General features: G+C 45.9%; 1 protein-coding gene across 7 annotated transcripts in view; it reads right to left on the bottom strand.

Annotated features, from left to right (window-relative positions):
- Positions 1 to 203: 203 nt before the first annotated feature.
- The window catches only part of LOC135105504 (zinc finger protein rotund-like), a 143,544-nt gene continuing 128,542 nt past the window's right edge, over positions 204 to 15,205 (bottom strand). For all 7 annotated transcript variants that reach the window (XM_064013646.1, XM_064013642.1, XM_064013643.1 and 4 more), the window contains one exon: positions 204 to 7,060. In XM_064013646.1, the coding sequence (XP_063869716.1) occupies positions 6,059 to 7,060 (1,002 nt within the window). In that variant the 3' untranslated portion in view covers positions 204 to 6,058. The remainder of the gene's footprint in view (positions 7,061 to 15,205) is intronic.

Here is a 15,205-nt window from a genome sequence, read left to right as displayed (position 1 = left end):
AGTGTAGTACAACCATACTTATCACAGTACCGCGTATACCAAAATATTCTCCTTTAGTCCGGCGATCTCCGTCACTCGTGCTAAGCTACCCAGCCATGCATAGTTCACAGACCAGCACCATAGTTGTTTCCTATGAAAAAGAAATCAGCGAAACCAAAGGACAGAAAATGGATGGTGGGAGGAAAAAAATCAAACCAAAAAAATACATGGGTGATTTTAATTATTCTAAAAACACAAATTAAAATTAAAGGAAAAAAAAATAAGAGTGTAAAATAGTAAGAACTGAGATAGAGAGAAAGACAGAAACGCCTATGGGATGACCTGAACGCTATGGTAATTATAATTTTAATAGTAATGACAATAAACCATGTTCCCAATCCTACCAGGAAGAAAAATAAATTCCAACAAAAATAAAGAACAAAGTAGCAAGACCTCTAATGGCACACCTACGTACAGACGGTGCTATAATGTACAGTCACTGCCGCACCTGTGCCCTCTAGTGGTGATAATCATGATACAGTGATATAATAGTGATAAACAGGATAACAAGGGTAAATATACAGCGTCAAATAATAATAATAATAATAATAATAATAATAATAATAATAATAATAATAATGATAATCATAATAATGATAATAATAATAATAATAATAATAATAATAATAATAATAATAATAATAATAATAATGACAATAATTATAAATATACCAATAATAATAATAATAATAATAATAATAATAATAATAATAATAATAATAATAATAACAATAATAATAAACCTCTACTCAGAATCCTACACTGAGATTTGTTATGCAAATCAGTTACAATTATTGTTATGCTCTAAAAGGCCCCTTATTTCCGTTTATTTTTTGTATTACATGGCATCTTTGCAGAATTTCATGTACTATTTGAATCTTAATCTTCTCCTTTTCAAGAATATAATTAACAAAAAAAAAAATTTCATCAACACAATAAACAGTTAATGCTTACAAGACTGAACAAACATAATTGTACAGAAACGACAACAGCTCCACCATTCTTAACCCTTCAGGAACACAAGAGTTAATAGAACTATATTACAATACATTCAGTGCGCATAACTTGCAGCCCAGCTCGTCCCCGTGCTCGAGGTTGTCTCCACCGTGGTATCATCCCCTTTAACATAACACTATGTATATAACGAGGTTGCGCTATCACAAATTTGATAGAGGGAGAGATATATAGAGAGGAAAAAAAAAAAACTATGGTCACTACGAATATTACTACAAGGAGATGTGATTTTAAAAACAACTTCCATCCTTTCATCTGCAAACAAGCATCGACCAAGCGGGGCACACAAAGGGCAGGAGAGCAATAAAATATAACGAATAAAAATGGTCTATAACTACAGAAAATGGGAAGTGGCATCCCAGGCAACACTGAGCGTGTCTGTTTCACGCACAAGCGAGATACACGAGGGTGGAGGTAGTAGTGGGGTGGGTACAGAGTCAATAATAGAATAAAAATACCCTGTAAAAATGGTCCCCAGCGACGGGGGGAGGGGGGACGTGCGGACTTAGCCAAGTGTCATGGATACTGGAGGTGAGAGCGTCGACACTGCACCACCCGACTCTTGTGTCAAGAAAATAATCCTGGGTCTGTGCTCATTGAGAAAGATCCTTCCACCAATTAACATGTTAAATCTAAGCTTAATCTTACTCGGCCTACTTTGTACTACACTCCACTACCGCAGTAGGGCAACGAAACCATTTGTAATCTTTCTCAACAGCCTAAAAGGGTGAGGACTGTTTTCGCCCTCACCTTTTGACAACGGAAACGTGTGAAACGACGGTAAACTCGGTACTAAAATGCAACATCTGGATAACAAATGATAACCAACCAGGAACGGGGACGCAGCACCATAGCAAACATCTTTTTTTTCTTTTCCCTTCAGTTTAACTTAAGTTCCAGATACTGGGCAGCGTGAGGACGCACGTACTGCTCACTGCTCGTGGTGTCCTTGGGGCAACTTTAGTAGTACTCTCTGGCCTGGCAGTCTAGTTTGCCCGAGCTTATGCACATCAAGCGATTACCTCTTTTTTTTATTTATTTATTTTTTTTTTTTTCATCTGAACGGCATCAGATGCCCTGATCATAGACTCACTGGAACTGTCAACAACTGTGTGACCGGGAGAATCTAGGCGGCTGCTGCTGCCGCCGCCAGGTGTCTCCGCGATGTGCACCCGTTTGCACCTTCAACGGTATTCCGAGGCCGTCTAGAGCTGACTGGGCGGCGAGGTGGACCACGCCTTAGAACTAAGCTTAGGCAATTTAGACAGCGTTACACACTGTAGGTAGCGAGAAGGAACCTGAAACAGGCAAAGGACGCACTTGATCCCTGGCCGCTGCTCCGTTCAGCACACCAGTCACCTTCAAGCTCAAGTAGTCACACCTCACTAGGCGCCCCTTTCAGTATGAATGTGTGTCAGTAACAGAACATTACTGTGACGACTCCTATAAACCATAATGTAACTATTTCGTTCGCAAAAAGAAATATTTCAAGTACTCTGTCACAATGAATTATGAACGAACGGACTCAAAGCTGGATACACAAACGTCACGCTGGGAGCCGCGCTTGGGCGGGCGAGAGGCTGAAGTATGATATATCCCGGTCCGGGCTGCCGAAATGATGGCCGGTGGTAAAGGCCATGGCCAAGCCGCCAAAACTTAAGACAGCTGGGAAGACAAGGTACGCAGCAAAGGAGGTTATGAGGAGGATAAAAAAAAAAAAAAAGGTAGAGAGGGAGAGGGTCGGACACATACACAGGGCTACAAGCAGACACAGACACATCATTGGCAAGGAGAGGGGACAACACAGGCTGAATTCACAGGGTTGACACCGATTGTTTTGACTCAACAAAAAAAGCTCTTGAAGGTTTCAGTTAAGCCATGCACGCAGCGATCACCCATACTGCGAGGACGAGCGGGTGAGCCTTGCTAGTCCAGAGCCTTAGATCGAACGTGAGAGGGAAAAAAAAATAGTGTGAAAAAAGTGAAGTGGATTGCAGGGAAAGGAGTGAGAAGAGATGCAAAGGTTAAACAAAGGTCTTTTATACAGAAAGATCTCGTCTTGGAAGCCACTAAGTGTCCATTGTGTAAATGTTTACTGTTCCTTCAACCTGCAGTAAAGGTGGCTGTCTTGAATTTTATGTTTTTGAAGTGTTTTTATAAGCCTGTAATAACCTAATTGCTAATACAACTGAAATAATATAATTTTGCGTCGTTCATCGTGCGTGTACGACCTGGATAACAAGGGTGCGGTGGGTGACTGAGGGCGAGGAGGGTTGGTTAGGAAGCTTTCGCTCTTCTCTCAAGAGCTTCCGGGTTCCCTCAGAGTTAAGGACAGCTCTGAGGGATGGATTGCTCACTTGGCTGAACGCTCTGCAGTGTTACAGGATGGACATTTAAAAGAGTCCAACTGAGGCTCTGGACTTTTAGCTTTACAGAGGCTCCCCAGAAAGAGGAACTCTGGTGCCCGACTCAACCACCGCGGCCACGGCTTGCCAGGGCGGGGCGGGGCCGATGGGGCTCCCGTCCCCCCCGCAAGACCAATGGGCTGGGCTGGCCGGATCGAGTACGAGAACCCCCCTCAAGTGTGACTTGTGAGCCGTTTATAACAGTCAACACTTCAATTAACAATAACACAAACATTCTTAACGTGCCAAACGAACAAGTAGCTATGTTGAGCAAACACATTTTGATGTAAAGTTTCACTTACAATAATATCATCTGGGGAGGTTGGACTTCACTGCGGCTACTGTACAAAATATCACTCATGACTCACATTCTAAGGGCCGTATGGAAGATCCGGAAGGCTGTGGCAGAGCTGACTAATGTGCGAATTTATCGGCGTAAATCTTGTATTTTAATGAGCTAAAATTCCGGTGCTAGCCTCCCATCAGACCAATGCATTGAGAAACTTTGACATGTTGGCGCGGCTCAGCCTCAGCGCGTGTCCACAATGCGGCCCCAAGGATGCTGTTGCCTACCACAGCGCGGCGGTGGGCAAGAGTACATCGTCTCCCAACTCTCCTTCAACGCACTCACACATCCACTCGGACAACTTTTTTTTTTTTTTAAGCCATCTTTGTCTATGAACATCACGTTATTTTTTCGTAATATATACGACAGAAGATGTTGCTAGTCTATTTATCCATGCAAATATATAGAAAAAAACGAACCAACATTATCCTATTATTTCACTCCCTATAGTCGTAAGTACAAAAAGGAAACAGAGTAACGAGTCGTTATTAGCTATGTACCCTACTAAGTACTTTTTTTTTTCATAACCTTCTACCCATGCATAATACAGAACTTTTGCAGCATACAAAAGTAGTGTCCTTAGATTCTGAAGTCAAAGTGTTAAGTACCTGTAAGTGTTGGCGGAAGAATGTAGATTATCGGGAAGTGCTGTTTACTGTAACACGTGGAGTTTTGATGCTTGGCCCCTGATTGCCTTTACAAAGTCGACTCAAGTGAGGTCTGAGAATTGAACATCATGAGAAGTGAACCCCTGGCAGGATTCACCGGAAATCTACAGTCTTCCGAATGCCGAGCCGTCAAATCGGTCTCAAACACTGGTTTGGTCGGAGAAAAAATAAATCAATAGACTAACAGTATCTAAAGTGAGTCTTTAAAAAACACATATTTTTGAGTCTGCCAGAAGCTCTTCTTAAGACCCATATGTTTCATTATGGGGAATCTGCAACTACTAGAGACTTCAGACTTTATCTGATGCACACACGAGACAAACGTAGAAATAATCGTATACTTCCTGGATGGAGGAGGTTAGCACTGCCCGCGAGTTTCGCAGGGCAGTCATCGTGGGCAACGAGGTTTAGGGTTAAGAGTCCTTGTCCAAGCAGTAGGGACTCGGGGGGGGAGGGGGAGACCTTGCCAGACGCCAGGGCCGAGAGACCCGAGGACAGGGGGCCAACTGGCAGAAACTTTGTAAGGTACTGAAAAAAAAAAATGTAATCTGGAACCGTCTATACTCTTAGAGGTAGAACATATTAGAAAAAAAAAAACTATACTGGCGTCCCGGCGTGTTCAGTGAGACATGTTAAATACATTATCACAAGGGACAGAAGATGCTCTGGTTTGTGAATAATATGGTGCCGGTGGCCGGGTCCATCCGCCGCCACTGAGCAAGTCCGGACGCTTAGTGGAAAACAGCAACAAGTGACAAGTAATAGAGAACTAAATATATGAAAATACAACATTGTTGTAGAAAATCCCGTATAGTGTTTGAGAGTAAATTAAACTGTTTTGTGCTACGGTTAAAGAAAAAAAAAATTGTTGGGGAATTCTATGGGTTTCGATGGATGGTGGAAGGCACCATAACTAGTAACAGTATTGCTTGTTTAGCTATCACGATATCGGAGAGTTGCTCACTGTAACAGTGAAGAGGAACGTGAACTGTATTCTGGTGGGTTTGTACGGGACAGCACTCGGCTGCTGTTTGTTGCTGTAGGTGCTGTTGGTGCTACAAGTGGGAGTCCAGAGCTCCACTACCACCACCTCGCCTTAACTCCACTCGTCCCCATCCCTCTCCAGTTCCTCACACCTCCACAACCGTACCGGCCAGTCCTTAACTGTACCAATCTTCACAAACATACGTGAGAAGCAGTTCCTACGACATGCTTGTCGTCATGCGTTTTAGTGTGGTTATTGCACATTTACACTAACGTTTCCCTGCTAAGCGAGCGTTCCTTAGAGTCAGGCGACTTGTCTTTCAGACCTCGTCCAGCTATCACCAGGCACGTATCACAACTCGTCACTGGGCTCTCGCTGGGAGTGGTGGCCACAGCTGCTTCTGCTGCTGCTGCCAGGCGGCGCCCTCTCCCGTGCCCCTGCCCCGTGCCATCAATACCCTGTATTCAGCCCCTCCTACTGGCTCGGTCCACACACTGCGGCCCCAGCACCGTAGGGAAGCGCCTGAGTCGCAGGCCGCCGGACGCGGCCCACTCCCAGTCGACGTCGGGGCCTGGTTGAGGCCCGCGCTCCACTCTACACACTATTGAGTAACACCCTTGTCCTTGAGGAGCAGGTCGGAGCTCATAGTGGGCTGGTGGGCATAATTACGGATCTGGTGGAGTGAGATGAGCTGGTTGGGGAACTGATTGGGTTTGACGTCCATGGAGGGCATCTGTGTGTGCGTCTTGGGAAAACTGATGGGCTCGTAGGGGAAGTAACGCTGTGAAGATGACGCCATGGACAGCTGTGTGCCGCCACTGATGGGCAACATACTCGTCTGGATCGGTGTGAATGCTGACGACGTTTTGGTGGCAATAGCGTCGTAGGACATGTTGGAAGCTGGCATGTGGGCGGGGGTGTGGCGGAGCTCCTCGGGGCGGTGGTCAAGGTGCTCGCGGGAAACCAGGTGGCGGGTGGGATCTAGAGAGTTTTGAAGACAGGTCTCCGACATGCGGCTGTCCATGGATTCAAGGGCGGTGGAGTCTGGCTTGGACCAATATGGGTTATCTTGTCGAATGCCATGGGCTGTGAGGGAAGGCCTCTTGTCTGGTCGTTCAGCATGTTTCTGCATATGCTTCTGCAGGTAAGTCTCCTGGGTGTAGCTTTTGCCGCAATACTGGCAAATGTGAGTCTTGAGATGTTTGCTCTCCTTATGTTTGGGAATGTGCTCCAAGAGGGAGGCCTCGTCCGCAAAGCACTTGTAACAAGAGTTACACTTGTATGGCTTGTCAGTCTGATGACATCGGGAATGGCTCTGTAAGTTGGACAACTGGCTGAAAGCCTTGTTACATCCCGGATGGCGGCACTTGTAAGGCTTGTCGCCCGTATGGGTGCGAATGTGCTGCTGCAGATGAGACAGTTGCGTAAACTTGCGCTGGCAAATCTCACAGCGGTAGGGCTTGATTCCCAGGTGGATGCGTGTGTGCTGGGACAAGTATGAGGAGTTGGCGAAGGCTTTGGAACACTGAGAACACTTGTAAGGCTTGGCCTCTCTCATGTGGATTTGAGTATGGAGTTGCAAGTCTGCTTTGCTCCCGAAGATCTGTGGAAGAGAAAGAAAAGTTATTAAACAGCTGCTAGAGAAAATAAAAAAAAGAAAGATTAATATTACATTCACCATAGTAAAGTGTGCATTGTCATGTGTTATTTGTCACTCCACACAAGCCAGTATTGTAAATTTTTTTTCTTTATTTTAACACAATATAGTGTCACCTACAACCTACGCTAAAACCTTCTGAAGCTCATGACAACAGGTAAACTGGGGCAACAGAAGACTTCCTTTAGCGGCCATAGGAAAAGTGAATACATTAAAACAGCAGTCCCTAATTTGTCCTTGAGTAGCTTGCTATTAGCGGTCTTGTTTACAAATTAAAAATACCCTAATGCTTACCTACAAAATGGTTCCATAAACGCTAAACGCCTAGTTTGTAATATTATGACTGTAATTACCAACAATGAAACCATTTATATGCTGAACGACCGCCAGCCGCCGCGTGTGCTGAGCGGTGAGCACACGCGGCCGAGTTCACCATTACTAGCACGGAATACTCGTACCTCGCTCTCACTCGTCCCCGCGCCACACTTGATCGCTCGCTGGTAAATGTCATGAACCAACCAAAACGACAGTAGTTTCCATGTAGAAGAATGAAATACTTGATATCATTGCTGAATTACTATGCTATATTTGTAATTCCTTCAGTCGTAATCACATACACGCTAAGAATGAGCAGGAAGAGTTAAAGTCCTCAGTTAAAAGTCCTCAGTAATAAAAAAAATCGTCAGTAACTCCCCCGGTCCCCGTCCCGTGCCTGCCCCTCTGCCCCTTTAATGGCCACCCCACAAATGCAATATCTCCCACCATTCCCGCCCATTAGATAATAAAAAACCGTTAGGAAGCTGCCGACAAATCCATATCCGTCGTGGTTTCTCGAGGGTTAGACGCCCAGCCCGACCCACCACCGCCCACCCCGCTACCCACCTCCTGCCCACCGTGTCCACCCCTTTATCCTGCCTCGCCCTTAGGTCTACCCTGCCCCTCCTTGGCCTACCCTGCCATGATCCTTGACCCCCTACTGCCTGATTCCACTCTGTCTGTCTGTCTGTCTGTCTGTCTCTCTCTCTCTCTCTCTCTCTCTCTCTCTCTCTCTCTCTCTCTCTCTCTCTCTCTCTCTCTCTCTCTCTCTCTCTCTCTATCTCTCCAATTACTCGCAAGTTAATTGAATGTAAGTACTCCACGTTACATTCATTCATTGTGTGTGTGTGTGTGTGTGTGTGTGTGTGTGTGTGTGTGTGTGTGTGTGTGTGTGTGTGTGTGTGTGCACGCGCGCGGGTGCATGTGTGTCACCATTGCAGCCTTCCACCCTTTGAGCGCCGCCCAGTCACCTGAGACTTGCCCGAAGGTAAAAATAACAAAGACAAGGTGCTTAGACCGAAAAATTTCCCCCATACAGAGACAGAGAGGAAGAGGAAGGCAAAGAGAGGAAAGAATGGTTAGGGAGGAGGAGGAGGAGGAGGAGGAGGAGGAGGAGGAGGAGGAGGAAGGGAGAGTCGGATACAGGAAGGATAACTTTAAATCCGAGATGAAAAATGGGGTGAGCGAGACCCACGTGGTCAGCCCATAATGTTCAGCTGTTCCCCCCGCCACATCAAAACCCCCTGTGTAAATAAAGGCCGGAGGGAGCGTAGGCCGCCGCGCTGACACCCTGGGGATAAGGACACTTACGCGCCCCGTGCTAAAGGGTCAAGAGCCGCGCCAGGTTGAGAGTGAAGGTTACGTCCATAAAGGAAAAAGAGCTACCGTAGGCCGTCCCTCTGATGGCGATGCCAGATGATGTGCACCGTTTTTTTTTTTTTTTTTTTAGTCTGTTTTCACTATTGGAGTATGGCACTGTACACTTTCTCATTACTTTGTTCTACCTGATATACAGTGATTTCCTCAAGTACATTTTCTGTATTAGATCTGTATTATCACACAGGAAGTACTATTTTATTTTTTTTTCATACCGGCACTTTTTAAAAAATGGTAGTGCTTGGGGCGAGGAAAGATGAGAGGAGAGGGGTGAGGGAGGCAAGGAGAGGGATGAGAGGAGGAGAGAGACGGGAGGCGACCCCCTGTACAGCTGCCACGGCCAGTCTGTTGACGTACCTGTCCATCCAACCTCAACAGATTCCCACATAAATTATTGACTAAAAAAGGCTGCAACAATGGCTAAATGCCGCACATAAAGAGGAATTGTACAAAAGCAGTTCAGTCGAGCCCCATCATAAGGATGAAGTGAAAAGAACATGAGAGAGAGAGAGAGAGAGAGAGAGAGAGAGAGAGAGAGAGAGAGAGAGAGAGAGAGAGAGAGAGAGAGAGAGAGAGAGAGAGAGAGAGTAGGGTTGCAGACAAAATAGACACCAGAGACAGAGATTAAATAAACTGATAACAAATATTTATCCTCATACAGTTGAAGTGATACTCTTATGCATTAGTCATCTGCTCATCCTTCTCATAAAAAAAAAACTACATAATACTACAGATAAAAAAAAAAATGTCATAAAACACGAATGAAAAAACATTTACACGATAAAAATTATGTAAATCCGTAAGAAACATTGTATTTCGTATAACAAATAAGAGGTCTAAGGGACTTTTTATCAATTCATTTTTTTTTCCTCTCCATAAAAGGCAACATGAAGAAAGGGTTGCTCATATAAGGGGCGCTGCGGTGTTCCCGGGGCGGCGGCGGCGGGGCAGCGGGGCCGCCTGGGTGCAATAAGGCGGATTGATTGGGACTGAAAAGCTGCTTAGGGTCCTGTAGTCGCCTCACTGAAGGTCAATATAAGAGAACGTGTGTGTGTGTGTGTGTGTGTGTGTGTGTGTGTGTGTGTGTGTGTGTGTGTGTGTGTGTGCGCGTCTACGGTCGTGACCAAGGTTATATATATGCAAAAAAAAAAAAAATAAAATAAAATAAATAAATAAATAAATAAATAAATAAATAAAATAAAATAAAAAAATAAAAAAATAATAAAACAAAATAATGATAATTAGAAGACCAATGATGTATGCGAGAGATTAAACCAATAATACGAACACATTATGGGATAAGAAGAAAAAAAAAAACTTAGTTACAATGAAGAGCAACAATGAACAACTTATTAATTCATCCGCAACTTTACAAAAAAAAAAAAAAGCTTTAATATCACAAAAAAATGAACAACATAATACACGCTTCTAAAAACTCATCTTAACACAAACTAAAGCACAACTTTCCAACATTCCCAAAACACCAACACTTGTAACATTTCGGGAATACTGTAAAGACTGACCCACGGACACCCGCCCCTGAAAAAAAAAAAAAAAAAAAATATCCTAAAGGAAAGGTGACGGCGTTCTTCAAGTCCCACGGTCCGTCACTGTTTCCCACTTCAAAAAAAGTTCCCATGCGGATTCCAAAGAAAAAAAGTCTAAAAGAATAGTGCTAAAAAATGTGGGTTCCCAGGAAAGGGATAGATCTCTGGAATTGGTCAGAGGGATGAAGAGAGGAATGGGAGGGGGTTAAGAGGTGAAGAGAGGAGAGAGCAGAAGGAAAGCTGTGAGGTGTGGGGAGAAATAAAAGGGTATAGCGACGCAGACTGAACGAGTGAAGGGGACCTGGAAAGAGAGCGGGACGGAGGGCAGGAAGGAGGGTCAGTGGGAGGGAGGTAGGGACGTGGAGAGGCAAAAGGTGGTGCTGGAGAGGCAAAGAGGCGATAGTGGATGCTTGAAAAAAAAAGAGCGAGGCAAGGGGTGCAGCAAGAAGGAGACTAGGAAGGGTGGCATCACAACAAGTAAGAAAAATAGGAAGGGTCCACATATATGATCGCGCCGAGTGACCTGGGAATGGATGGCGAGGCGCAGCGCAACACAGGAAGGTACGCGGCTAAAAAGGCGAAGTGTAGCATACTGGCGAGGGAAAGAGAAGGGTATAGGCCAGCCAGACGGGGTGAAAAGGGCAACAGGAGAAAGAGAGGGAAGATCAATGGGCATAATAGTGTGTGGGGAGTGATCAGAGAGGAGCACTGGACAGGAAGAAGATAAAAGAGGCAGCACACAGAGTAAAGGAAGGCGGGAGAAAGGAGGAATGGAAAAGGGACTCAGCAAAAATAAACAAATAGAACAAGAGAAATAGACGAAAACGTGAAAATGCAACGAAGAACTGAAGGACACGAAGACGAATGAAAGGTGGACATGGGAAGGAAGGGAAAGAAGGAAGGGAGAAGGACGGCTAGGAAGGAAGGGAGAGAGAGATCAGGATGGAGAGGGAGAGGGAGGGAGGGAAGAAGGGGGGAGGCAGGTACTGAGCTGCGTCAATGGGTAATCGTAGAAGGCCAGAGAGATGCTCATTGTGACTGCCTGCCTGCCCGAGCGAGACACAACCCAGCCATGACAGTCCGGCCGTGCGTGAGAAGGAACACACACACACACACACACACACACACACACACACACACACACACACACACACACACACACATATTCACTCAGTATACAAATTACATCCAGAGAATCAATTACTGCAGAGAGAGAGAGAGAGAGAGAGAGAGAGAGAGAGAGAGAGAGAGAGAGAGAGAGAGAGAGAGAGAGAGAGAGCGAATATAACAACAGTGTCCCTCTTGCTTTAACTTTCCAAACAACCGTAAAAAAGTCGCGGAAGGAAGGATAAAGGACGTGAAAGGGGGAGAGAGGGAGAGACGGATGGGAGGCAGGGAGAGAGAGAGAAGGGAGGGAGAGAGGGAGAGGTGGCGGGTAGTCACGGTAATCCCTGGTGGTGAATAGAATAACTGACACAGGTGGACGCGGTCTCTGGCTCAGCGTGATGATAATGATGATGATGATGATCATAGTAATGTAATAATAGTAGTGAACAGGACGGTGGTAATGATCGTAGTAGTAATGGTTGTGGTAGCGATGATAATGATGGTAGAGATGAAAAAATAAATGGATATGAATGAAATATATATTCTACTACTATAATGATGAGAGAAATAATTAAACTTCCCTGAAAACTTACGTGAGTTCTCGAAATCTGTGGAGATAAAGCGGGAAAGCATTACACACTACTCTCATCCTCATAATCATGGTTATTTTTGCGTCACATAGGAATACATAGGAAAAACAAACACTAGGGGACCCATTCTATAGCGAGGCTGTCTGCTGAACTGCGCACCACCACTAACAATAAACTAAGTGTGGGAGGGGATAGAATAGAGCAAGATTCCTCCCCGCCCACCTTTTCCTCTCTTCTTTTCCTGATCACTCTCAGCTTTATACCCTCCCTTTTTTTTTTTCCACACGTAAAGTTATTTCCTCCACCACCACAATCACCACCTACTCTTTCTCCTCCTTCTCCTCCTCCTCCTCCTCCTCCTCAACACACGTACGACACTGCGCTGTAAATCTCCCTCCCTTGTTAGCATACCATTACAGTGACAGAGACGGAGTTTATCACGACGTAATAACGAAGTCCTATACAGGTACTCAACGCCGTGCAGTAAAACATGTTTATTGCCCCACTTCTGCCGCTCAGCTGAGACGTGACCGCCGCGTACAACTGCCCTGACTGAGGAGCGGAGGAGAGGAGGTGGGGAGGGATGCAGGGTAAGGAGGCAGTCCGGGAAAGGTGAGAGGTTGTTGGGTAAGTATAAAAAACAGCATAAAGTGTGGAGTTTGAAGGTAAGGAGCTGGAGGGAGGGACGTACTGCTGAAGGTCTGATGGTGGTGACAGTGGTGGGGATTATACACGCATGGATGATTTGTCTCAGTCTACTGATAACAACAAGGAAGCTGATTAGTGCAGGGAAATATTCTTGTAAAGTGAGTGTGTTTTGTAAGGACGCAAAGGGGCTGGCAAGGAGGATGAGATAAGTGAATTTATAATGGTGTTTGTAAATTATTGTAAGTACTTGCTTATTTCTTACTTGGCATGAATAATGACCATGTTTGCGTTTTATGTATCAATTATTATTTGTTTTACGCCTTCAAATATATTCCTTCATCTTCGCAGGTAAAAGGAAGAAAGATAAATACAATTTCTCTTCCTCTTTCTCTTCCTCTTCCTTCTCCTCCTCCTCCTCTTCTTCTTCCTCCTCCTCATCTTTACACACAAACTTCCTGTCTTCTTCCAAAAAACATTCGGAAGTGAGGATTACGTTTGCACGTCGTGACTAATTTCCTGTTTTTTTTTTCCCTCCTCCCCCCCTCTCTCTCTCTCTCTCTCTCTCTCTCTCTTTTTTTGTCCCACGCATCTCTCTTTAGTTTTACATCTACACCAACAGTCTCTCTCTCTCTCTCTCTCTCTCTCTCTCTCTCTCTCTCTCTCTCTCTCTCTCTCTCTCTCTCTCTCTCTCACCACCTGCCTGCCCGTTAGCTTCGGCGGCCCGCACTACAATCCTTGCCAAAAGAGGAAGTGAGAAGAAAACCATTATTCGATTTTGTTGTCTTGCACATTTCTTAACCTTTTTTTTTTTTTTTTTTTTTACCATCGGGTGAGTAAATGGAGTATATAGCTTGTTTCATGTTTACTATTTTTCTTGCGGCAGAGGAACCCGTCCCTTCAACAGTTACACGTTCCTACGGACCTTCATGTATATTCGTGGAATGAATAAATCAGACGCTGGCGGGGGGAGAGAGAGAGAGAGAGAGAGAGAGAGAGAGAGAGAGAGAGAGAGAGAGAGAGAGAGAGAGAGAGAGAGAGAGAGAGAGAGAGACAGACAGACAACGAACTTAAAATATTCTTCTAATTATCTCATGGCGGTGGGCAGGAACGAAAGAGTAAGAGTAAGAAGAAGAAGAAATCGAGGAGGTGGAGAAGAAGGAGGAGGAGGGGAGGTGGATTGGTGTTATAATGGTAATGACTGTGGTGACGGTGGCTGTAGTGGCGGTGGCTGCGGTAATGGTGGCAGAGGTGAGTTGAAGGGGAGGAGTAAGAAGGTAAGGGCGGGAAGAGAAGGACCAACGCCCTCGCTAACTCAACCTTAAACAAGCCATCAGCCACGCCGCCACACACCATAGATGCCAACACAGCTCGTTCCCTTGAATGCTAATGTCAGACCACCAAGCTGAGCCACTGTGGAGGGCAGAGCCGCCGCGGGGGGAGAGGGTTCGAAATGGTGTGATTAATGAGGCAGGTGGACTGAGCCAGACCCGAGCCAGGACGCAACCCTCCTCCCTCCAAGCCCTGCACACGTTCGCTAATGGGAGTAATGACGTGTTTCTCGCACTTTTCCCGTGTGTGCGGGGGAGTAAAACAGTCGCCAAACAGCTCTCTCTTGAGGGGGAAGCAGGACGGCTGCTTTCGGGACCCGTCGACACAACAGACCTCGGGATCCAGTTTGAGCAGCGGTGGGAGAGGCGTATGAAGGTACGTAATGGATCCCACTGGATGACCTCAATATTATACACTCTCAACTCCCGCCAGCCACGCTCGCTTGCCACCAAAGGCTCACTCCCGGCGGCTAGGACACGAGGGATGCACCGACGCCCGCCCACCGTGTTTCGAAAGTGTTACAGAAACCATCTTAATTTTATTTCGTCCACGCCATACAGGTGGAAAAAAAGGGCGCACTTGGCAACCTCGACATGCTCGCCCCGCGGCACAAGTTGCAAATCGGATGCCACAGTGCACGACAAGTTCCCCGCCCCACCCTCTCCACTCCGCTCCCACTCCTCACTACCATCTAGAGCACTCTCTTACACTCCTTCTCCCTCTCTCACAAGCTACTGGCTTCCCTTCCTCTGCGCCAACCACACGCCCACCACGCCCATGTGACTCATGACACACCTGTTTTTTTGGTTAACTCGCGGGCGGGAGGGGCGGAGTGTAGGGATACCAGGGTTGGTGGGTCAAGGCGCCTTCTCACATACATCTTAGCCGACTTCTCCCCCGCCCCGCAGCAGGAACACGCCAGGAACCCAATTTGAGAAAGATGTGCTCGGCCGCAGCTCCTCATATGGCCTTTAGGAGGGTATGTGAATGTGAATGTGTGTGTGTGTGTGTGTGTGTGTGTGTGTGTGTGTGTGTGTGTGTGTGTGTGTGTGTGTGTGTGTGCATTGCGGATACACATTGTTCTGAACGTAAATAAATTCCAGCGGTGGACGTACGAAGTAGATAAATCACTTAATCAGTCACTATAGTCCTCGTACACAATGAGAGACCGAGAATCA

The sequence above is a fragment of the Scylla paramamosain genome, chromosome 12 (assembly GCF_035594125.1).
Source record: "Scylla paramamosain isolate STU-SP2022 chromosome 12, ASM3559412v1, whole genome shotgun sequence".
Lineage (NCBI taxonomy): Eukaryota > Metazoa > Arthropoda > Malacostraca > Decapoda > Portunidae > Scylla > Scylla paramamosain.
This window is presented reverse-complemented; position numbering and strand designations above follow the sequence as displayed.